This window comes from Oncorhynchus masou, chromosome 15 (genome assembly GCF_036934945.1).
Source record: "Oncorhynchus masou masou isolate Uvic2021 chromosome 15, UVic_Omas_1.1, whole genome shotgun sequence".
Lineage (NCBI taxonomy): Eukaryota > Metazoa > Chordata > Actinopteri > Salmoniformes > Salmonidae > Oncorhynchus > Oncorhynchus masou.
The window spans coordinates 36,067,769-36,092,789 of NC_088226.1; the positions used below are offsets into that span (position 1 = coordinate 36,067,769).

General features: G+C 43.5%; 2 protein-coding genes and 1 pseudogene across 3 annotated transcripts; 2 read left to right on the forward strand and 1 right to left on the reverse strand.

Annotated features, from left to right (window-relative positions):
- Positions 1–12,483: 12,483 nt before the first annotated feature.
- On the forward strand, positions 12,484–15,909 carry LOC135556187 (probable proline--tRNA ligase, mitochondrial). 2 transcript variants are annotated; one of them, XM_064989181.1, is made up of 3 exons: positions 12,484–12,604; positions 13,255–13,862; positions 13,989–15,909. In XM_064989181.1, the coding sequence occupies exons 2-3, from the start codon at positions 13,278–13,280 to the stop codon at positions 14,868–14,870; spliced, it is 1,467 nt and encodes a 488-aa protein (XP_064845253.1). In that variant the 5' UTR covers positions 12,484–12,604; positions 13,255–13,277; the 3' UTR covers positions 14,871–15,909. The 2 variants fall into 2 exon arrangements, with proteins under 2 accessions (XP_064845253.1, XP_064845254.1); XM_064989182.1 differs by having other exon boundaries at positions 13,461–13,862.
- A 53-nt stretch (positions 15,910–15,962) lies between these two features.
- On the forward strand, positions 15,963–21,270 carry LOC135556188 (tetratricopeptide repeat protein 4-like). The gene is given in 11 exon segments (XM_064989183.1): positions 15,963–16,207; positions 18,166–18,283; positions 18,376–18,537; positions 18,845–18,922; positions 19,231–19,261; positions 19,263–19,353; positions 19,524–19,607; positions 19,726–19,964; positions 20,219–20,303; positions 20,426–20,508; positions 20,608–21,270. Coding segments are annotated over 11 exon segments (1,209 nt in total). The 5' UTR covers positions 15,963–16,093; the 3' UTR covers positions 20,732–21,270.
- A 506-nt stretch (positions 21,271–21,776) lies between these two features.
- Positions 21,777–25,021, reverse strand: LOC135556848 (tetratricopeptide repeat protein 22-like; annotated as a pseudogene).

Here is a 25,021-nt window from a genome sequence, read left to right on the forward strand (position 1 = left end):
GAACTAAGCTCACGGGGCATTTATAAGTAATAATCTCTGGGAATCAATGGGTACATATAATTCATTTATAAGTCCAAAAAATGGATGTACCAACTGCTTATTGCCCCTTTCGGTGGTCTGTCATTAGACAGATTTATCACACAGGGAACAGTTTGAAGCATGTTTGAAAGTTAAAGCTCTCAGTGATTGAGATGGTGGCTTACGTAGGTCATGCAGGATAGGACATACTGCACAAAGATGAGTCCCTCTGTAAGAACAGAGCAATAAATCACTGTAATTGCAAGGTTTCTGCCACAAGACCCATCTTTCTACTCTTTCCTGGAGTTGATACAATGCAGTTGGCTTATACTGAAACCCGAAGGGCCGGTTTACACAACACATAATTTAACCTAGTCTTGGACTAAAAAGCACTTTCAATGAAGATTCTCCTGAAGAGTGTGCTGTAAAATGCAGCCACACTCTAATCTCCTGCCCACTTGAGCCGGTAGACACTGACCTGTCCGTCACTGTCCCCCACCAGGTTGCAGTCTGTCTCAGTAGCAAACAGCAGGGAGGTCAGCTTCACCCCAGGACTGGCAAGGCTCACGATGGTGGGGTCCAGGCTGGGGAGAGACAAGGGCATGGTGGCGATGGTGGGGTCCAGGCTGGGGAGAGACAAGGGCATGGTGGCGATGGTGGGGTCCAGGCTGGGGAGAGACAAGGGCATGGTGGCGATGGTTATTCATACAGTAGGCCATGATGCTCAAAGTAACATGTTGATCAATAATGTCTTTGGAATATTATTTCAAGATAAGTATTTTCACGTCCATCACTCTGTTTTCTCCAGCAATTGCATAGCCTATAGAAATGTGGCGCAACATGAGCTCATTGGCTCTCATGAAGTGTTTGATTTGATTTTCGAAAACTTTTGCATTGACGTCAGAGTGATTAGAGGGATAATAGAGTGCTGAGTACCAGGCAGTTAGCAAGTTTGGTAGGATACTAATGACCGGCAGCAGCATCAGAGCTTGGAGAAGTCTAATTACCGTGACGAAACGAACGGTCATGCGGAATTTGACTGCCTTCATGACTCGTGACCGCCGGTGTGGGGGTAATACGGTCACTGCAACAGTCCTGGGTTGAACTGATCCTAACCTTGTGTGCTCTCTAGGTCTCAAGGAACTGCTCATTGTAAGAACAAGGACACTTGTGGATGTGGCCCTCCACTGTACAAGCCAGGTAGACGTTGGAGTCCTAAAGACATAGGACCAATAAATAAAGTATTAACACAGAAGTAATGCATGTACAGTTGAAGTTGGAAGTTTACATACACTTAGGTTAGAGTCATTAAAACTCGTTTTTCAACCACTCTACACAGTTCTTGTTCACAAACTATAGTTTGGCAAGTCGGTTAGGACATCTACTTTGTGCACGACACAAGTAATTTTTCCAACAATTGTTTACAGGTAGATAATGTCACTTATCACTCACAATTCCAGTGGGTCAGAAGCTAACATACACTAAATTGACTGTGCCTTTAAACAGCTTGGGAAATTCCAGAAAATTATGTCATGACTTTATAAGCTTCTGATAGGCTAATTGACTAAATTTGAGTCAATTGGAGGTGTACCTGTGGATGTATTTTAAGGCCTACCTTCAAACTCAGTGCCTCTTTGCTAGACATCATGGGAAAATCAAAAGAAATCAGCCAAGACCTCAGAAAAAAAATTGTAGACCTCCACAAGTCTGATTCATCGTTGGGAGCAATTTCGAAATGCCTGAAGGTACCACGTTCATCTGTACAAACAAGAGTACGCAGGTATAAACACCATGGGACCACGCAGCCATCATACCGCTCAGGAATGAGATGCGTTCTGACTCCTAGAGATGAACGTACTTTGGTGTGAAAAGTGGAAATCAATCCCAGAACAGCAAAGAACCTTGTGATGATGCTGGAGGAAATAGGTACAAGAGTATCTATATCAACCGTAAAACAAGTCCTAAATCGACATATCCTGAAAGGCCGCTCAGCAAGGAAAAAGCCGCTGCTCCAAAACCGCCATAAAAAAGCCAGACTACCATTTGTAACTGCACAGGGGGACAAAGATACTACTTTTTGGAGAAATGTCCCTCTGGTCTGATGAAACAAAAATAGAACTGTTTGGCCATAATGAACATCGTTATGTTTGGAGGAAAAAGGAGGAGGCTTGCAAACTGAAGAACTCCATCCCAACCTTGAAGCACAGGGGAGGCAGCATCATGTTTTGGGGGTGGCAGCATCATGTTGTGGGGGTGCTTCGCTGCAGGAGGGACTGGTGCACTTCACAAAATAGATGGCTTCATGAGGGAGGAAAATTGTGGATATATTGAAGCAATATCTCAAGACATCAGTCAGGAAGTCAACGCTTGGTCGCAAATGGGTCTTCCAAGTGGACAATGACCCCAAGCATACTTCCAAAGTTGTGGCAAAATGGCTTAAGGACAACAAATGGCTTAAGGACAACAAAGTCAAGGTGTTGGAGTGGCTATCACAAATCCTCGACTTTAATCCTATAGGAAATTTGTGGGCATGACTAAAAAGCGTCTATGAGTAAGGAGGCCTACAAACCTGACTCAGTTACACCAGCTCTGCCAGGAGGAATGGGCCAAAATTCACCCAACTTATTGTGGGAAGCTTGTGGAAGGCTACCCGAAACATTTGACCCAAGCTAAACAATTTAAAGGCAATGCTACCAAATACTAATTGAGTGTACTGTATGTAAACTTCTGACCCACTGGGAATGTAATGAAAGAAATAAAAGCTGAAATAAATAATTCTCTCTACTATTATTCTGACATGTCACATTCTTAATATATAGTGGTGAGCCTAACTGACCTAAAACAGGGAATTTTTACTTGGATTAAATGTCAAGAATAGCGAAAAACTGAGTTTAAATGTAGTTGGCTAAGGTGTATGTAAACTTCCGACTTCAACTGTACGTAATACATCTCGAATGAATGACACAGAATGGGATGGACACTGTTCATCGATGGCCTATGTTCCAAAAGTAATTTGAAGCCCTAGCTAAATAACTAAAGCAATGCATGTGTAACTATCCTTTAGGAAAACGTAAGAACATGAAAACACTCTGGTCGCTCACCGTGGGATGGAAGTCGCTTGCTTATTGGCTTTCTCATTCCTCGTCCTCTTCAGCTTCATGGGATAGGCACAGGTTAAAGGACATTACGGCTACGCTTATTACTGGAAGGTTATGTGGGGAAATGTTTACAAGAGTTGTCTGCAAAGGGGTCTACAAAAATAGGACGAGTAGTCTCCAGGGAGTGGGTATTTGGGATAATTGGAAGGGGCACACTTTTTTGAAAACACTAGGAGAAAGGGTTCCCACAACTTTCAGATATTAAAGTAAATCTGTACCTATGCAGTCAAAGCTTTTCCACAGGATCCACTTGCTTATCCTGCTGATCTACACAGAGTCTCTCCCTTGTCCTCCCCTGACAGACCCCTCTCATGGTCTATTCACCTCACCTGCCAAACTGGGCTAGAGTGTTTGTGGGCACAGTCACTACACAGGGATAAACACACACACACAAATAAGTGTTCTTCAACTAAGAACCAGCCAAGTTAAATAAAGGTTAAATTTAAAAATGTTAAAATAATTTTAAATAAATAGTTTGAGGTTCTTTACAAATGCAGTGAACCTCCCGTGCAGGGTTGGCGTTTTATAGGCGCAGTCAATACGCAGGTTTCCTGTAGCACTCTCACAGATGCCAGTTCTACCAGCTTTGTTACATATGTGTAAGATGAGATCAGTATATATTTCAGTGTCTACTGGAAATGGGGATGATTAAAAATAGATACAGTTACTCTGTCATCCCAGTTTAGGTAACCAGCCATAACAACAACAGACATACAGATGGATGATGAGAAATGGGGGAGAACAAATGTACAGGAGATACTGTAATAATTCATAAGTAATTCTGTTTCAAAGATAAACTCCACTGACTAATCACAAAAGTATAGCCTGTGGGTGAAGCAGAAATGTTGGTGGACGTTGGCTATGCTTTGTAAAACATTTAGCCTGTCTGTCTGCGAGTGCCACCTGCTGTCTATGAGAAATAAAACATGTAGACATTGTCTCGCATTCTCTCTGAGGACACACAGACCTGCTGTCAATGACGGGTATCTTCTCTCTGGTCTCGACGTTGTAGGTGGCTATTCTGCCGTCATGCATCCCCACAGCAAGCTGACTGGCGTTGCTAGCAGAAGAGTCCACTCTCACAGGTAAAGATCCTCTCAGGCCACTGTAGATCCAAGACACAAGACTTATTAGCGTAGTCACTAGAAAACTATTCTCTAACCTGGCACAGATACAGTAGTCTGGTATCAGATCGGTTTGTGATGTCTTGCCAAATGTTTGTCATTGTAAAGACCATAGGGGTTGGCTATACAGCACACACAGATCTGGGACCAGGTTACAGGCACAGCACTATTGTGGAAACTAATGATATTAACTGAGATGCAAAACAAAAAAACAGGAATGTGAGAGGTGTCAGTGACATCCATCCCTTGGGTTTCTTCAGAGACCAGCAACAGACCAGGCCTGATTCATGGTCCTTGAAATCAAACTGTCTATACCCCACTGCCAGAAGGTCCTGGAGACAGAAAGAGAGAGAGACATTTTAATGCAGTTAAGGTTATTTTACAATTTGAACACTTATATCAAAAGACAACGCACTAAATAAATACAATCATTACCATCATTGTGGTCGTCATCTAGAGCAGGGTTTCCCAAACCCGGTCCTGGGGCCCCCGCTGGGTGCACGTTTTGGTTTTTGCCCTAGCACTACACAGCTGACTCAAATAACCAACTCATCATCAAGCTTTGATTATTTGAATCAGCTGTGTAGTGCTAGGGTAAAAACCAAAACGTGCACCCAGGGGGGCCCCGGGATCGGGTTTGGGAAACCCTGTTCTAGTGGACACATAAATAAAGCATTGCTGGGGAGCGACTGGCACATACTGGGTTCCCTTTGTTCCAGGCCATACCACTGACGTTCCGTCTTGCAGTCAGCTCACGGCTGAAGGATCAGAGGCACTCCGGGGTGGGGGTCTGAGTGCTCTCCTTATCCAGGGAACTCTTCTGCTCACCACCGTAGGAACAGAGTTGGGCACACTGTCATGGTCTGGATAGCAACCATTGTTGTTTATCAGTCATAAAGCATTCAATATGTAACATTATAAATGTCTCCAACCTCAAACTGAAATGATCATCTCAGAGATGCTGTGTCTAGGGACAAGGCAGCCTCCCCCAGCCCTCTGCTACAGAACGCGTCATACATGTCCCAAGTGGCGGCTGTGGAGAGGACACAGTACACATTTAAAACATCAGCGCCCTTGCTGTCTCTGCCTGGCCGGTTCCCCTCTTTCCACTGGGATTCTCTGCCTCTAACCCTGTTACAGGGGCTGAGTCACTGGCTTACTGGGGCTCTCTCATGTCGTCCCTGGAAGGGGTGCGTCACCTGAGTGGTTGATTCACTGATGTGGTCATCCTGTCTGGGTTGGCGCCCCCCCTTGGGTTGTGCCATGGCAGAGATCTTTGTGGGCTATACTCAACTTTGTCTCAGGATGGTAAGTTGGTGGTTGAAGATATCCTTCTAGTGGTGTGGGGGCTGTGCTTTGGCAAAGTGGGTGGGTTTATATCCTTCCTGTTTGGCCCTGTGTCCTCGGATGGGGCCACAGTGTCTCCTGACCCCTCCTGTCTCAGCCTCCAGTATTTATGCTGCAGTAGTTTATGTGTCGGGGGCTGGGGTCAGTTTGTTATATCTGGAGTACTTCTCCTGTCCAATTCGGTGTCCTGTGTGAATCTAAGTGTGCGTTCTCTAATTCTCTCCTTCTCTCTCTCTTTCTCTCTCTCGGAGGACCTGAGCCCTAGGACCATGCCCCAGGACTACCTGACATGATGACTCCTTGCTGTCCCCAGTCCACCTGGCCGTGCTGCTGCTCCAGTCGGAAGAGGACTGGCCACCCCACATAGCCTGGTTCCTCTCTAGGTTTCTTCCTAGGTTTTGGCCTTTCTAGGGAGTTTTTCCTAACCACAGTGCTTCTACACCTGCATTGCTTGCTGTTTGGGGTTTTAGGCTGGGTTTCTGTACAGCACTTTGAGATATCAGCTGATGTACGAAGGGCAATATAAATAAATTTGATTTGATCAGGGGCATCATTTATGAAAGGTGGGTGAGCACAAAAACAATACTCTAAGCCAGTTTTCCCACAAAGGTTGGTATTTATCCATTTTGAACATGATGGGAAAGTGTGCGTATATCAAGGAGGTCTGTGGGGCGACGCACAATTGGCCCAGCATCGTCCGGGTTAGGGAGGGCTTGGCCGGTAGGGATATCCTTTTCTCATCGCGCACTAGGGACTCAAAAAGAAGTAAATAGACCGGTAGCCTCTTTACAATATTTGGCAGTAGGCTATGGGTAGGCTACAGTATTGCGGTGCGATAGGAGCGCAACAACATAGCCTAATTAATCTCAGAACCTATACCAAGGCATAGCAGTAGGTCGCCTAACATATTTATGTATTCATAAAAATAATATTGAACAACTAATTGACTTTTGCATAGAAGTGTGGGCTGTAGCATTTACTTTTAAACTGTTTGATTAGACAATCAATCTTGCAGAATGTGCGGTCAGAGTTTGGCACTCGCTATTGGAGGCATGCATTATTTGTTGAAAAGAAAAGTAACTGCAAAAGACTAATATACACTCTGCCCAAACCTCTATAAAAATGTGCTTTCATTTAGAAACGGTCATGGCCCAGTTCCAACATCTCCAAATCATACAGCAAATGAGGCTGTTTTTTTAAACCATGAAAAGTGAATGGAGGGCGGTTTCCAGGCAGAGTTGTAAAGCTCGCTCACAAGCGCAGAAATATAGTATGGGTCTAATTGTTGTTTACAAAGTGAATTGGAAAGTTCTTAGTAGCTAGTTAACTTTTTAGTTTGGATCCTGCGATGCAGTTGGCATAAATTGCTGGGACTGCTAGTCTCTGTCCAGTGATCCTGCCGACCAAGGACGGGTCAGAGGAGCTATTTGGCGTAGCAGCTAGCATGGTTTTCTTGAGGGCTTGAACGCAGCCTGCGACACGGTTAGTGGCTGGGACCGTGGATTGTCCCGGAATTGTGGATGTCTAGATCCCTGCTGTCTGTTTTCAATCTTCCATGTGACCTGTCCTGTCTGGAACTGCGAGGAGTAACAGCGTAACCAAGTTGCTAACTACCATGACAAAGACCAAAGCCGGTGGGAGTACCATTGAGGACAGTGGTGTCTCTCTATCACATGTGAAGGATCTTTAAGCGAACAAAAATGGTTCTACAATCACTGTCAGTGAATTCTTTAGAATTAAGGTACACTTAACCAGCATGGCCACCACAGTATTCTGCAGCAATACACCATCCCATCTGGTTTGCGCTTAGTGGGACTATCATTTGTTTTTCAGCAGGAAAATGACCCAAAACACACCTCCAGGCTGTATAAGGGCTATTTGACTAAGAAGGAGAGTGATGGAGTGCTGCATCAGATGATCTGGCCTCCACATTCCCAAGACCTCAACCCAATTGAGATGGTTTGGGAGGAGTTGGACCTCAGAGTGAAGGAAAAGCAGCCAACAAGTGCTCAGCATGTGTGACCCGATTCAGAAAACTAGGTGTATGTTGCAAGTCACGACTAAAAAGGAGAGCCGTTGGAATGTAATTCTTTTTTTTTTAATCAAATGCGTTTTTTGGCAGAAATGCCTTCTCGAACATGTGAACATGTGCCTTAATAACAAACTTGTATGCCATCTGTAAATATGAATAACATTGTTAAATTACTAGTCTTGTTGGTTAAACTACAGAAAAAGCGCAATCTTCCCACTAGCCATGATTGGCTGAGATAATGAGTGGGCTGGACATGCCGAGAGATGAGTTCGGATTGGTCTGCCATATACAGTGGGGCAAAAAAGTATCTAGTCAGCCACCAATTGTGCATGTTCTCCCACTTAAAAAGATGAGAAAGGCCTGTAATTTTCATCATAGGTACACTTCCACTATGACAGATAAAATGAGAAAAAAAATCCAGAAAATCACATTGTAGGATTTTTAATGAATTTATTTACATTATTTAAGAAAAGCGGTAATATGTAGAACCCAAAGTGAGGGAGGGTTAAATGCTTTGGATATTAAAACCTCTAATATCATATTTAAGATCAAATGGATACAAAACTATTTAAGAAATAAGGATTGCATTTGGAATATCATCCCTAACAGATTGGGGTCTAGAATTCTTACTAAAATACAACTTTGATGTGGGTAAAATCCCTATTAAGCTTGCAAACTTTCATAAAAAAGTACTTCTAACTTGGAACCTCAAACACATTTTCCCCCCACATAGGTATACAATCTGGAATAATAAAGACATAAAATAAAATAAAACATTTATTTTTCCAGAACTGGTTTGACAACAACATAATTTGGGTTAAACAATTATTAAATAATGATGGACAACTATATGATTATCCAGCATTATGATTATATGATTATCCAGCATGGGAAAACACAATGTTACATTCACTCTCGATGAGTATCAAATTGTTGTTAGAGCTATCCCTAAAGGTGCTATTCTTCTTTTAGGAGAATATAACAGTACTCCAAGTGCAACTATTGAGGATTTTGTAGCCTCAATACAATTAGAAGGAATTTACATTTTAAACTATAAATGTAACAACACATATATATGTCAATACTATTCCCTCTGCTAAAAGTTCATTCATTAGAACGTGCGTTGAAGATGTTGTTCCCATAGCAACGATTAAAACATTCCCAAACCAGAAACCGTGGATTGATGGCAGCATTCGCGTGAAACTGAAAGCGTGAACCACTGCTTTTAATCAGGGCAAGGTGACTGGAAACACGACCGAATACAAACAGTGCAGCTATTCCCTCCGCAAGGCTATCAAACAAACTAAGCGTCAGTATAGAGACAAAGTAGAATCTCAATTCAACGGCTCAGACACAAGAGGTATGTGGCAGGGTCTACAGTCAATCACGGACTACAAAAAGAAAACCATCCCAGTCACGGACCAGGATGTCTTGCTCCCAGGCAGACTTAATAACTTTTTTGCCCACTTTGAGGACAATACAGTGCCACTGACACGGCCTGCAACGAAAACATGCGGACTCTCCTTCACTGCAGCCGAGGTGAGTAAAAACATTTAAACGTGTTAACCCTCGCAAGGCTGCAGGCCCAGACGGCATCCCCAGCCGCGCCCTCAGAGCAGACCAGCTGGCTGGTGTGTTTACGGACATATTCAATCAATCCCTATACCAGTCTGCTGTTCCCACATGCTTCAAGAGGGCCACCATTGTTCCTGTTCCCAAGAAAGCTAAGGTAACTGAGCTAAACGACTACCGCCCCGTAGCACTCACTTCCGTCATCATGAAGTGCTTTGAGAGACTAGTCAAGGACCATATCACCTCCACCCTACCTGACACCCTAGACCCACTCCAATTTGCTTACCGCCCAAATAGGTCCACAGACGATACAATCTCAACCACACTGCACACTGCCCTAACCCATCTGGACAAGAGGAATACCTATGTGAGAATGCTGTTCATCGACTACAGCTCGGCATTTAACACCATAGTACCCTCCAAGCTCGTCATCAAGCTCGAGACCCTGGGTTTCAACCCCGCCCTGTGCAACTGGGTACTGGACTTCCTGACGGGCCACCCCCAGGTGGTGAGGGTGAACATCTCCACCCCGCTGATCCTCAACACTGGGGCCCCACAAGGGTGCGTTCTGAGCCCTCTCCTGTACTCCCTGTTCACCCACGACTGCGTGGCCACGCACGCCTCCAACTCAATCATCAAGTTTGCGGATGACACAACAGTGGTAGGCTTGATTACCAACAACGACGAGACGGCCTACAGGGAGGAGGTGAGGGCCCTCGGAGTGTGGTGTCAGGAAAATAACCTCACACTCAACGTCAACAAAACTAAGGAGATGATTGTGGACTTCAGAAAACAGCAGAGGGAACACCCCCCTATCCACATCGATGGAACAGTAGTGGAGAGGGTAGCAAGTTTTAAGTTCCTCGGCATACACATCACAGACAAACTGAATTGGTCCACCCACACAGACAGCACCGTGAAGAAGGCGCAGCAGCGCCTCTTCAACCTCAGGAGGCTGAAGAAATTCGGCTTGTCAACAAAAGCGCTCACAAACTTCTACAGATGCACAATCGAGAGCATCCTGGCGGGCTGTATCACCGCCTGGTACGGCAACTGCTCCGCCCACAACCGTAAGGCTCTCCAGAGGGTAGTGAGGTCTGCACAACGCATCACCGGGGGCAAACTACCTGCCCTCCAGGACACCTACACCACCCGATGTTACAGGAAGGCCATAAAGATCATCAAGGACAACAACCACCCGAGCCACTGCCTGTTCACCCCGCTATCATCCAGAAGGCGAGGTCAGTACAGGTGCATCAAAGCTGGGACCGAGAGACTGAAAAACAGCTTCTATCTCAAGGCCATCAGACTGTTAAACAGCAACCACTAACATTGAGTGGCTGATGCCAACACACTGACTCAACTCCCCAGCCACTTTAATAATGGGAATTGATGGGAAATTATGTAAAATATATCACTAGCCACTTTAAACAATGCTACCTAATATAATGTTTACATACCCTACATTATTCATCTCATATGTATACGTATATACTGTACTCTATATCATCTACTGCATCTTTATGTAATACATGTATCACTAGCCACTTTAACTATGCCATTTTGTTTACATACTCATCTCATATGTATATACTGTACTCTATACCATCTACTGTATCTTGCCTATGCTGCTCTGTACCATCACTCATTCATATATCTTTATGTACATATTCTTTATCCCCTTACACTTGTGTGTATAAGACAGTAGTTTTGGAATTGTTAGTTAGATTACTTGTTGGTTATTACTGCATTGTCGGAACTAGAAGCACAAGCATTTCGCTACACTCGCATTAACATCTGCTAACCATGTGTATGTGACTAATAAAATTTGATTTGTTTTGATGTACTGAAATGCAGACCTAGGACAATGAACTGGAACCAAGTTTCATTGTTGTCTGGTAATTATTGTATATCTAATAAGGTGAAAAGTATCATACAAACTCATTCATAGAATCTACCCTGTAAAGACCTTTATTATGCACATATTTAAAATAGCTATTGATAACAAATGTGTATTTTGTGACCCAGAAACTCTTGACCATTTATTTTGGGACTGCTCTTATGTCAGAAGATCTTGGAGTGAGTTAGAAGATTTTATTTTAAAAGAAACTACTATTAATTTGAATTTGAGAGACTCTGATGTTATGTTTTTATTTTGATCCAAATGATATGGACCCTGATTTAACTTTCATTGTTAATTTGTTTATCTTTCATGGAAGATTATTTATCCATAAAATGAAGTGGGCGGAGAACAAACCCCTCTACACATTATTTAAGATAATTTAAAAAATAATATTTTAATTATATCAGTAAATGTAAAAAAAAAAAACAGTACACACCATAAAATTATTTAACAAATTGAAAAAGAATCTTAATATGTAATACCCCTGTCTGTTAGGTGTATGTACTCTTGTTTGTATATTTATGTTTTTTTGCATTTGTTGTGTTCATAATAAAAAAAATAAAAAACATTCCAAAGCCATCTGTCCTTCCACAGAAAACCATTACCTTCTGACATAAAACCCAGTCTCTTTCACTCCTTACATTCCATGCTTCTGATCTATCATGTCTTTAATATCTCAATGTTCAAAGTTGACCCCGAATCCAACAGGCCTATATTATTTTATTTATTCGTTCTTTCAATTACTTACTTATATTCATTTAAATATTTTGATTATTCATATCCTAAATTTTTCATATTTGTATAAATATATTCGTCTCTTCTGATATGTGAGCCGGCTCCCAACGTTCACCTTCAAGACAGGCTCTTAGAGCCTACTCGTTCGCGAACGACCAATCACTATTTCAAAGTGGGTTTCTTTAGTTTCGCTGTGGTGGACAGTTTGGTGCTCTTACGTCGTCTTAAGTACGGACGAAATAGTGGTGTTTATACGGTGTTGTTTTACTTCGTTAGTAAACTAGCTAGCTAATTTAACACATTTAAAGCCGCAAGCAAGCTCGCTTCACAGTTTCTCATGTCATATTACCATGGAAACATACTCCTCCCATAACCTTGAACATCTATTGAAACGGAATCGATCCTGATTGGTCAGGAAAGAGATGAATAACCTCGTTTTGGGACTCCGTTGTCTGCTTTTCTGGACTCTGTTTGTCCATCACATAACATCATGCATTCTCTAAATTTTGAAAATCAATTTTTGGATTTAAAAAAAGAACACATTTTTAGCTAACGATAGCTACTCCAGCACAGTAGGTGGCAGTACACTGGGAATAGTTATCCAGGGAGATCTACATTACTCTTAAGAGGAAGCATGTCTAGCGTTCTTCTCTCGTAACTAATACACATCGTATGAATCAAAATAGTAGGTCATCGTTTCACTATCTTACACAAGGTGAGTTGCTCTCTTACTTCCTCCCGAATTGATTTGTAGAGCTTAGCTAGCTAACTTGCCTGTTAACTAGCTTTACAGACAGCTAACGTTACACCTGCCTGGCTAACGTTAAGGTTGAATCAAAGATACTGGTTTGTGGTTTCCCATTTTATTTGAACGCATCTAGCTAGCAACCTGGTACTGTCAATGGTTAAATATTTTACCATTGAAGGATGTAATGTTATTATGGTATTGCATTGCCCAACAAAATAAGTGTCATGGTGTAACAGGGTGGGTATAATTTGTGGAACGTTCCAACAGGAATATGTTCCAAGAACTTCTTAAAGTACAAGGTTGCTAACAAACAACGCATACAAAGTAGCATAATCAATTAATCTAGCTAACTAGCTGCCGAATAGGCATCAACTCACCACATAGCTTATTGTTAATGTTTGAGAGACATTTTTCAGAATTAACGTGGTGAATGAAAACTTAATGAAATAGCCCCCTCCCTACCCGGAATTTTATTCGGCCGCTAAACAACTTTGTATGCGCTGTTTGTTGGCAACCTTGTTATTTACAAAGTTTTTGGAACATATTCCTGTTGGAACGTTCCACAAATTTATACCCACCCGTCAAGCAATTATATGTATTATTTTTCTTAATTCAAGGATATTGACACCAGTCTGCTACAATGGAAGTATTGATGCATCACCTTTGGCAGAGAGTCTTGCCCCGCCTACCCAGAGTCATGAGCACTCCCTGTAAAAGTGATTTGAGCTGTGCTGCTGGACATGCCCCCACTGACTCCATCTCCCGACCTAGCACACACCTTCCCCCTAGCACACACCTTCCCCTAGTCTCTCGTCTCTTCCAGCCCTCCAACCTGCGTGATGTGGGCCAGGAGAAGCGTGCTCAGGTGGATATGACCTGCAAGAGCCAGAGACTGATGCAGCAGGCAGGTCTCATTCACCCCTCCAACCCTGGCTGCTACTACTACCTCCCGGCCACTGTGCGCTCCATGGAGAAGCTGGTGAGGCTGATCGACCAGGAGATGCAGGGGATCGGTGGGCAGAAGCTGGACATGCCCAGCTTGTGTTCGGCAGAGCTGTGGAGACGCAGTGAGCGCTGGGACCTGATGGGGAAAGAGCTGTTCCGCCTGAGGGACCGCCACGGGGCGGAATACTGCCTGGGCCCCACCCATGAGGAGGCTGTGACAGAGCTACTGGCCTCTCAGGGAACCCTGTCCTACAGGCAGCTGCCTCTGCTACTCTACCAGGTATAGGATACAGTATGAAGCCTGATTAATTAGTTTATTCAGAGTGTGGCTGCTTTCTTCTTTTCATACACTTGGGTTGATATTATAATGGTAATGAACTGATGTGTGTTTCATTTGTATATGCAGATTACCCGCAAGTTCCGTGATGAGCCGAAGCCTCGGTTTGGGCTTCTACGCGGGCGGGAGTTCTACATGAAGGACATGTACACATTTGACGTGAGCGAAGAAGCTGCATACCACACATATGAATCTGTGTGCCAGGCTTACACCCGCCTTTTCTCTCGGTTAGGCCTGTGCATTGTCCAGGTCCACGCTGATACAGGAAACATTGGAGGTAAACTCTCCCATGAGTTTCAGCTCCCCGCAGACATCGGAGAGGACAGGCTACTGGTCTGTGGTAGCTGCTCCTTCTCTGCCAACGTGGAGACCATGGAACCAGGCCGGACAGACTGCCCACAGTGCCAGGAGGGAACGCTAATGGAGTCTAAGGGCATAGAGGTAGGCCATACGTTCTACCTAGGCACCAAGTACTCCCACATATTCAACGCCACCTTCAACAACACCCAGAACAAGCCTGCTGTCACTGAGATGGGCTGCTTCGGGCTGGGTGTGACCCGGATCCTCGCTGCTGCCATCGAGGTGATGTCCACGGAGGAGGCAATCCGCTGGCCTGGGCTGCTTGCCCCCTATCAGGTCTGTGTTCTGCCCCCTAAAAGGGGCAGTAAGGTGGATGAGGTGGCTGGTTTAGCTGAGGAGCTGGCCCTCAGTCTGGGGGAGGCTCTGCCTAGGCTAAGAGGTGAGGTGGTTCTGGATGACCGGACACAGATGACCATTGGTAAGAGGCTGAAGGACGCCAGTCGGCTTGGATACCCGTACGTGGTGGTAGTGGGGCAGAAGGCTGCCGAGGAGACGCCCAGGTTTGAGGTGATCTGTCAGCAGACTGGTGAGACAACGTTCCTCAGTAGGGATGGACTTGTAGACCTCTTCAGATGTGTGGAGACAGTCTGAGTTGCGCTGATCTTGACATGGGACTGGACTAAACCTTTTCCCCCTCAGGAGACCGAAAAGATTTGGCATGGGTCCCCTGATCCTCAAAAGGTTCTACATCTGCACCATCGAGAGCATCCTGACTGGTTGCATCACCGCCCGGTATGGCAACTGCTCGGCATCTGACAGTAAGGCGCTACAGAGGGTAGTGCGAACGGCCCAGTACATCACTGGGGCCAAGCTTCCTGCTATCCAGGCGGTGTCAGAGGAAAGCACATAAAATTGTCAGACTCCAGTCACCCCAGTTATAGACTGTTTTCTCTGCTACTGCATGGCAAGTGGTACCGGCCGGAGCGCCAAGTCTTGGACCAATAGCTTCTACCTCCAAGCCACAAGACTGCTGAACAATTCATTCTGTTTGTTTGTTGCCTATGCATAGTCACTTCGCCCCCACCTACATGTACAGATTACCTAGCCTGTAGCCCTGCACACTGACTCGGTACCGGTGCCCACTGTATATAGCCTCGTTATTGTGTTCATTTCTTTTATTACTTTTAATTTTAGCCTACTTGGTAAATATTTTCTTATTGAACTGCACTATTGGTTACGGGCTTGTAAGTATTTCACAGTAAAGTCTACACTTGTTGTATTCGGCGCATGTAGCTAGGAAAGTTTGATTTGACTAAACTATTGAACATGGAAATCTATTGGTCCTCTGAAATGGGCATGCTTGTGGTTGGGTGGGATGATAAGTAGCAAAGAGGCTAGTGTTTAACAGGCCTATACCTACTAGCACTAATCTTTGTCTGATACGAACTGAGCTGGACTGAAATGCATTATTACACTGAGATGGACATGCAGGTGGTTGGGTAGGTTGGAATAGGAGACAATAAATATATGGTTCAGTAGCCATACATGTTTGATGTCTGTCGTGAAAATCAATGAACACATTTGTAATTCTTATTGCCTTGAATCAATGTTTCAACTGGACTCACAGAAAAATATAGTGCAAATTATGGATCTCTCCACTTGAGTCAGATACACACATTGCTACGGAACAATTTAGTCGTATTTCTGTTCCCTCTACGGAAGCATTTTGATGTGGAACCGCAACATTCACGTGTAAACAACTTGTATGATTTTGTAATGCAAATTTTTGTACGTGTCGCTTCCGTAGTCATACTAAAACTGTAATTCAACAACTAGTTTAATTTTCAAACATATCCAACTTATTTGTAGCGAATATGGCTTCACTAGTACAACAGGGTGATGATAGCGACGACGGCATGGATAACTTTATGGAGAAATTCAAAAAAGAGAAATATAGCAATGCCTTTTCTGAAAAGAACTGGGAAGAGGTAAGACGTAACGTTAAACGCATCTCCACACAAACGACTGATAGCACTCTCATTTGTAGTTAGCTATATATGGCTAACCGTTATGCTGTTATACCGTATATGTTGGCTAACCGTTAGCTAGCAAGTTACAGTTGAAGTCGGAAGTTTACATACACCAAATACATTTAAACTCAGTTTTTCACAATTCCTGACATTTAATGCTTGTAAGAAATCCCTGTCTTAGGTTGGTTAGAATCGCCACTTTATTTTAAGAATGTGAAATGTCAGAATAATAGCAGAGAATTCATTATTTATACTTTCATCACATTCCCAGTGGGTCAGAATACACTCAATTAGTATTGCCTTTACATTGTTTAACTTGGGTCAAACGTTCCAAGTAGCCTTCCACAAGCTTCCCACAAGTTGGATGAATTTTGTTCCGTTCCTCCTGACAGAGGTGGTGTAACTGAGTCAGGTTTGTAGGTCTCCTTTGCTCACACGCTTTTTCAGTTCTGCCCACAAATTTTCTATAGGATTGAGGTCAGGGCTTTGTGATGGCCACTCCAATACCTTGACTTTGTTGTCCTTAAGCCATTTTGCCACAACTTTGCTTGCAAGTATGCATGGGGTAGTCATTGATCATTTGGAAGACCCATTTGTGACCAAGCTTTAACTTCCTGATTGATGTCTTGAAGCACCCCCACAACATGTTGCTGCCACCCCCGTGCTTCACGGTTGGATGGTGTTCTTCGGCTTGGAAGCATCCCCCTTTTTCCTCCAAACATAACGATGGTCATTATGGCCAAACAGTTCTATTTTTGTTTCATCAGACCAGAGGACATTTCTCCAAAAAGTACCATCTTTGTCCCCATGTGCAGTTTCAAATAGTAGTCTGGCTTTTTTATGGTGGTTTTGGAGTAGTGGCTTCTTCCTTGCTGATCGGCCTTTCAGGTTATGTCGATATAGGACTCGTTTTACTGTGGATATAGATACTTTTGTACCTGTTTCCTCCAGCATCTTCACAAGGACCTTTGCTGTTCTGGGATTGATTTGCACTTTTTGCACAAAGTACGTTCATCTCTAGGAGACAGAATGCATCTCCTTCCTGAGCGGTATGACGGCTGCGTGGTCCCGTGGTGTTTATACTTGTGTATTATTGTTTGTACAGATGAACATGGTATCTTCAGGCATTTGGAAATTGCTCCCAAGGATGAACCAGACTTGTGGAGGTCTACAATTTTTTTTTCTGATTTATTTTGATTTTCCCATGATGTCAAGCAAAGAGGCACTGAGTTTGAAGGTAGGTCTTGAAATACATCCACAGGTACACCTCCAATTTACTCAAATGATGTCAATTTGCCTATGAGAAGCCATTACATAATTTTCTGGAATTTTCCAAGCTGTTAAAAGGCACAGTCAACGTAGTGTATGTAAACTTCTGACCCACTGGAATTGTGATAGTGAATTATAAGTGAAAGAATCTGTTTGTAAACAATTGTTGGAAAAAATGTATTGTGTCATGCACAGAGTAGATGTCCTAACTGACTTGCCAAAACTATAGTTTGTTAACAAGAAATTTGTGGAGTGGTTGAAAAATGAGTTTTAATGACTCCAACCTAAGTGTATGTAAACTTCCGACTTCACCAGTATCTGTGGATGGGAGCTAACCACAAGAAACTTTAGCTAGCTAGAATACTACCAAAGATGTTTTAAATAGCCAAACCCATTTTTTATACTTAAGTTAAAACACAGTTTTCTCTACAATTTGTGATACTGTCAAGTCTCATGTATTGGCTATATAACTAGCTAGTTGGTTATTAGTTACGAAAAGGCCAGCAATGCCCATATCTGTGTGTAACGTTAACGTTACTCAACTGAGTGCACACTGCTATGCCCAGAACTGTCCCCTTGGGTTTCAGGGGCCACAGGCTCCAATCTATTTCTAATTCAATTACATAATTTATTCCACTGCACTGCAGGAGTTTGATAAGGTGCCCATGTTCATGAAGACAGCCCCTGAGGAGATTGACCCCATGAAACACCCGGAGCTGGCTGCTATTCAGTCCATTATACACGACGATGACAGACCACTAGAAGGTATGACAGCCATTACTGTACTTTCTACCCAGTGCTGATGTAGGACCAGCAGTCCAGATCTTAGAATCAAGGGGAATGTTGTTTTTCCTCAGAACAAGCCGAGAGCTTGAAAGATGAGGGGAACGACTACTTCAAGGAGAAGAACTACAAGAAGGCTGTCGTGTCCTATACGGCTGGGCTGAAGAAGAACTGCAGTGACTATAATGTTAATGCCATCCTGCACACTAACCGGGCGGCGGCACACTTCCACCTCGGTACTGTTCTTAGAATCTTTCCATCGTTAGATCTCATGATATTTGTCCAGTACAGTGGTTCCCAACCTTTTTCAGTTACTGTACCACCAACTGAGTTTTGCTCTGCCCGGAGTACATGTGCATTTTACCAGTATGCATATGGTCTCGTGACTCTTCTCAAGTACCCCTTGTGGATAGGACAAGTACCTCCAGGGGTCCTAGTATCCCTTGTTGGGAACCACTGGTCTTATAGTCTGTCTGTGAGTCTTTCAAAGCTTGTTCTGGGATGTTTGTTGCAATCCTTCACTTGCGTACTCTTGCCTTGCAGGGAACATGCGTTCTGCACTGAATGATGCTGTCTCTGCAAAGAAGTTTAAACCAAACCACCTCAAAGCATTAATCAGAGGTTTGTCAAAGGATAAACATCACATTTTACTTTTCTACTGGAAGACACATGTAGACACAACACATTTATTATGAGTCAAGTGTGTGTCAGGGTTGGTCAATTACATTTAAATTCCAGTCAATTCAGGAAGTATGGTGAAATTCCAATTCTCTTCAATGCTTTTCAATAGGGACAAATTGGAATTTGGTTTAGTTTCTTAATTGAAATGGGGATTGACCCCAACCCTGAATTGTATTTAATTTTAGTTAGCAGTTCTGCCTTTACTCCTCCTCCTTTCATCCTCCATGTCCTGTCTTGACTGTTCCCAGGTGCCACGTGTTGCACGGAGCTGAAAAAATACAGACGCCCTGCAGTGGTGTGAAGAGGGACTCAAGCTGCAGCCGACAGACAAGAAGCTACTGGAGCTGAGAGCTACAGCAGACAGACATAAGGCATGACAGAGGCTATGATCCAGTGCTCTTTATGACCTTCATTTTTACTCTTCTTTTGTCACCACAGTCTGAAAGGATTATAGGTGGACAAAGTAGTTTGGTGGATCTTTGTAAATGGAGTCATTATTTTATACAAACCTATGCTGAAATTGTTGTATTTGTGGTTTAAGAGAGCGGTAGGGAGAGATGTAAGGAAGGCAAAGGTCAAAGAGAAGGAGCACAGTGAGAGAGAGGCCCTACTGGCTGCCATCAAGGTGAGTAGGATGGTAGAAAGTAAAAATCACAAGACTTGCATCGTATCTCATCATTCCTGTATAAGTTGATGAGGAAACGGCTGCTCATCATTTAACTTGCCTTGTATTTGCTTTACAGGAGCGTGGCATCCAGTTACTAATGACTCATCAGCGTCCCAAGCGCAGGTCTGACAGTGAGGATGATGGAGGCTCCTGTAGAGCCATGGCAGGGCTGAACCTGGATGGTCTGTGTTCTACGGAGGCCACAGGTGTGAAGGTGTTCCTGGACGAACAGGGAATCATGCACTGGCCAGTTCTCTTCCTGTACCCCGAATACCAACAAACAGACTTCATCTCAGCCTTCAGCGAATCCTCCAGGTATGATCCCCCCCCTTCGCTCGCTCACTCTCTCTCTCTAAACAGAAGGTTGGGTTGGAAAGGTCAACATAAAAGCAGACATTACATGTAGGTGTGTTGGTTCTATAAATCATCCAGTACTCTACAATCCCAACTCAACGCAAATATGACTACAAGTAGTGTCTAAATTAGACCAACATTACATTGCTAAGTAACAAATTACTCAAAATAATATGTAACGTAGCATAATGATGAACATGACATTTGCTTTTCAGCTTCCTAGATCACCTGACACTCATGTTTGGAGAGGAACTCCCACCCTGGGACATTAACAGGAAGTACTCTCCGCAAAACCTTCAGGTTAGTATATTTTACTTTGATTTGTTGGTTTCATTCAACAGTTTTTGGGTTATACTGTTTCTGAAATTGTTTTCCTCAGTTGGTTCCAACTATTTTGCCATTCTGAAACCTCTATTCCTTAGCTGTTCTTTGAAGACCATGAGAAAGAGTCATTACATCAAGTCAACCCCGAGAAGCCTCTCATTAAAATTCTTCAGCATAGAAGGTACAGAATGTATTTTCTTCTCACAAAGTTGTTTGATCTCACTTGTATACTGTGACTTGCTTATTGTTTTCTCACGGCTCTTCCCTGCTTATTTGACAGGTGTTTTATAAAGGCAGGAACTCCCAGCTTCATCATTCTGGTAAAGGGGTCACCGTTCTGCGAGAAGTTCTTATCAGAAAGGAAAACACAGCTTTTAACACATTCTCTTCATCAGTCAACCTAGACCTGTCAATCAAATGAACAATGAACTCTCTCTTTCACCAGTGAATACACAAATTGAGTTAAATTACATAGAAGAAGAGACAGTGTTGCAAGCAGCATCCCCACGCTCAGGGATTGAGAATGTTGCGGTGCTCATGAGCTATGCATACTCTACCTAGAGATCAAATTGTATTTTAGAGTGGGCGTAACCTGTCATACAATCTGTTGTAATATTGTCACTATAACTAAAAGGCCTTAATGGAATGTACACAAAGTTTCTGGCCGTCATTTTCTTCTCACTGTCACAACAACATGTAGTTGCACGTGCGCTTGTCAAACTTCAGTAGCAGTACGACCCAATAAATCTTGAAATTGTTAACCATAATAGATCTTATTATGCCATGGTATTCCTTGTTATTTGTATTTATTGTATTTGTAAACTGTTACTGTTTTTTCCATTTTACGTGATTACACAGAGGGGGGTAATAATTGAGTTTAATTGTCATGGGAAGATTTATTTATAGGTCTGTAAAAACCCCTGGGACAGATTAAATCAATAAACCATTGAATCGCCCAGCATTATCGTTGAGTCAAAATGAGCTGTGTGATTATCACCATTGTCGGGAAGGTATGGATCATCACTAAAGTATTAAGTGTGTCCTCATTGCTTACTGAATGAATCAGATGTAATCAGCAGTTTGTGTCTTTATAACTCCTTGAATGACTGAGGCATATTCTGTTTGTGGGTTGATTCAAGTAAGACAAAATAGATAGAAACAGGGGTTCCTGAAGAATATGAACATGTCATGTTTAGTGCAAAGTCTTTTGACACAAGCCAAAATCTTCACTGGAACAAGGAAAGGGTAAAATGGCTCTCTTCTTGCAAGACTGGGAACACTTTAGAAAAGGAACCTGTCAGTTCCAATCAACGCTTGATCTTTGGTTCTCCGTCGACATAGCTCCCACTTCCCAGGGACAGAGGCTAGACTTAGCCAGAGGTCTCTTCCGAGCCGTCCGGTTAGACTGCACTGTCACCTCCGGTGTAGGCCCTGCACAGGCTCTTCAGCTCAGGCCTGCACTTCATCCTCTGGGTACCTCTCCTGGGCCCTCTGTACCCACACCTCCAACTGACTGATGGCTGGTCCAGGGTTGGGGCCGCTCTGGGTGAACAGTTCCAGCAGGGACATCAGAAGGCACCGTCAAACCGTGGTGTACCTCCTAGGCTACTCTAGTGCCCTCTTTAAGCAGTCAGCTGCATTTTGCTCATTGTCCTTCAGCAGGAGACAGCGCCCCCTGGTGAGGTTTGGGAGGCTGTCCCCCAGGTCACACTACAGGGCCTTGACAGAGACACCAGGGCTCTGTTCAACGCCACCTCATCCACCATTCGGCTCTTCTGGAGGACATCCACACCCATGTAGTAATACACCTGGTAAGATACACACAGATTTGTTATACTTGTGTGGTGATGCACCTGTAGTAACACCTGCATTCATGTTTGCCTATCACAAACAGAAACACAGTGAGACATTTTTTCACTAGACATTTTGTTTTTCCACACACACACACACACACACCTTATTTCTACACACCCGATCTGACAGATGGCGTAGTGCTTGCAGTGTGTTGTCAAACAGCAGAAAGCCGGCAGAACAATCCCCACTCACCTGTCCCATCTCCAGGTGTGTGTGTGTGGACGGGTGAAAACTAAGCACCTTCTCCAAGTCCGCCTTGGACTCAGTCAGGTTATGTCTGTCAGGGATCCCTCCCTGACCCTGTTTAGCTCTCTCCAGGTCCCTCACATATGCCATCATGTTGATCTGAGAGTATACACATGTTCTTTTATGTACATTTTGTGTGTATCCTGTGATTGTCATGCATCTCTCCCTGAGAGTGTTATGTTCTCTTGTCTTAGATGAACTATTTGGTTTAGTGACATTGACGTTAGTGAAGTGGCATTGCTTTGGAATAACAATAGTGTCAAGTGTGTTTAAACTAAGTTGAACATTGTGCTTAGACGTGTTAGGGCTACTGCGGTAAGCCTACTGTACCTTGGTGCGGGTTCAGTAGACCTGCCAGTTGAGTTCAGGGTCAGGCAGCAAGTTGAGAGCCAGGTTACAGATCCCTGTGGACATCTTGTGTTTCCTCAGCAGATAGAGAACCTTGGCCAGCCTTTTCAGTATGAACACATTGTCCAGTGGCTAGTTTTATGCCCTGCAGTCAAACAGTCAATATTACGTTCTCTTTTACATTAACTTCAATAATGACCGGGGATGCTCTCTTGTAAAACCTGGCAGGTGCATAAAAACCTACGAGACGCCACTAGAGGTTATGGAAAGTTTTCAACCCCACACAAGGGTGACTAGAATATAACCCCTCTCAGGAGCTGGCGCCAAGTCTATAGCCCTTTATATTTGTTCAGGAAGCAGGCAGATAAATGAGCTCTTATTTCAGGTAAGCATTATACAAATGTGTCATGAGGCTTTACTGCTGTGGCTTTACTGCTTGTTCTAGTACTCGGTAACCACTCACGGCGAGGGCTGTGGGGGCAAAGGGGGAGGCAGATAGGAAGATACTGAATGATGAATCCATACACTTAGACACATCACTCATCTTGTGGGTTCAGATTAAGAGTGAACGAGAGAGCGATAATAATTTATGAATGTTTTCCTTTCCGATACTGAACAAAAAATATAAACGCAACATGCAACAATTTCAACGTTTTTATTGAGTTACAATTACATGTGAGGAAATCAGGCAATTGAATTTAATTCATTATGCCCTAATCTATGGATTTCACATGGCTGGGAATACAGATGTGCATCTATTGGTCAGATACCTTTAAAATAAAGGTCTGCACAATAGGCCTCGGGATCTCGACACGGTTTCTGTGCATTCAAATTTCCATTGATAAAATGCAATTGTGTTTGTTGTCCATCGCTTATTCCTGCCCATACCATAACCCCACCGCCACCATGGGGCACTCTGTTCACATCAGCAAACCACTCACCCACATGACGCCATACAAGTGGTCTGCTTTTGTGAGGCCAGTTGGACATACTGCCAAATTCTCTAAAACTACATTGGAGGTGGCTTATGGTAGAGAAATTAACATTAAATTTGCTGGCACCAGCTCTGGTGGATATTCCTGCAGTCAGCATGCCAATTGCACACTCCCTTAAAACTTGAGACATCTGCGGCATTGTGTTGTGACAAAACTACGCATTTTAGAGTGGCCTTTTATTGTCCTCCGCACTAGGTGCACCTGTGAAATTATCTTTTTTAGTCAGCTTCTTGATATGCCACATCTGTCAGGTGGATGGATTATCTTGGCAATGGAGAAATGCTCACTAACAGGGATGTAAACAAATTTGTGCACACCATTTGAGAGAAATAAGCTTTTACGTGCATATGGAAAACGTCTGGGATCTTTTATTTCAGCTCATGGGACCAACACATTACATGTTGTATTTTATATTTCTGTTCATTGTACAGTATATGCATACCTTTCTGATATGTTTTCTCTGACTTCAGGGTCTCTGTGAGCAGCTTCAGTCCTTTATTGTAGTGAGACTGTCTGGAGTCCTTGTCCTTTTCAATATCTAGTCTACAAGGAAAGATTGATTTGCTTTACATTATTCTTACACATTAACTTGGTGATATTATCGACTTTGAAGCATTCCGGACTCAAGACACAATTTTCCTTATAGATTGTTGCCATTTTGAAATACCATCTCCTCTTTTCTTCTGTGATATATGAATGTCATATTATATGGATGGGCATAGATAGGCCTGCCCTACCAGGCATCAGGCCGCAGAAAGCCTGGACTCCGCCTGAGTCGCCTCACCATAAGCTGGGACGCCTTCTCTATGCACAGCCCTGAATCCAGCTTTCTCTGGTGCTCATGAAGGCCTCCTTGGACTGTTCCAGGTGGTTCAAATGGATGTCCAGGAGACCCAGGAGGTTACGGACACAATAATGGAGGTACCTGTAATGTCGTGTATTAATCATCGTACCAACTGAGGTACTTTATCATTCCAGTTCCATGTTTACTCCAGCACTACTTGAGCTAGTGAACAACAACGTATACGTACGCCTATGTTTTTAGAGAAGTTCAATGAACAATATCAGACATCCCAACCTCAATTCTTAACCATAAGATCTATGTATGTTACAGTACCCAGACTCTGCCTGGAGCTCTGCCCCCAGGGAGTCCACCTTCAACTGGGTATCCCTCCTCCGCAGCTCCCCCAGCCCACTGGGCTCACAGTTCAGGTTGAGGTCCAGGTGGAAGTGGCCTGGGATGGACTCCAT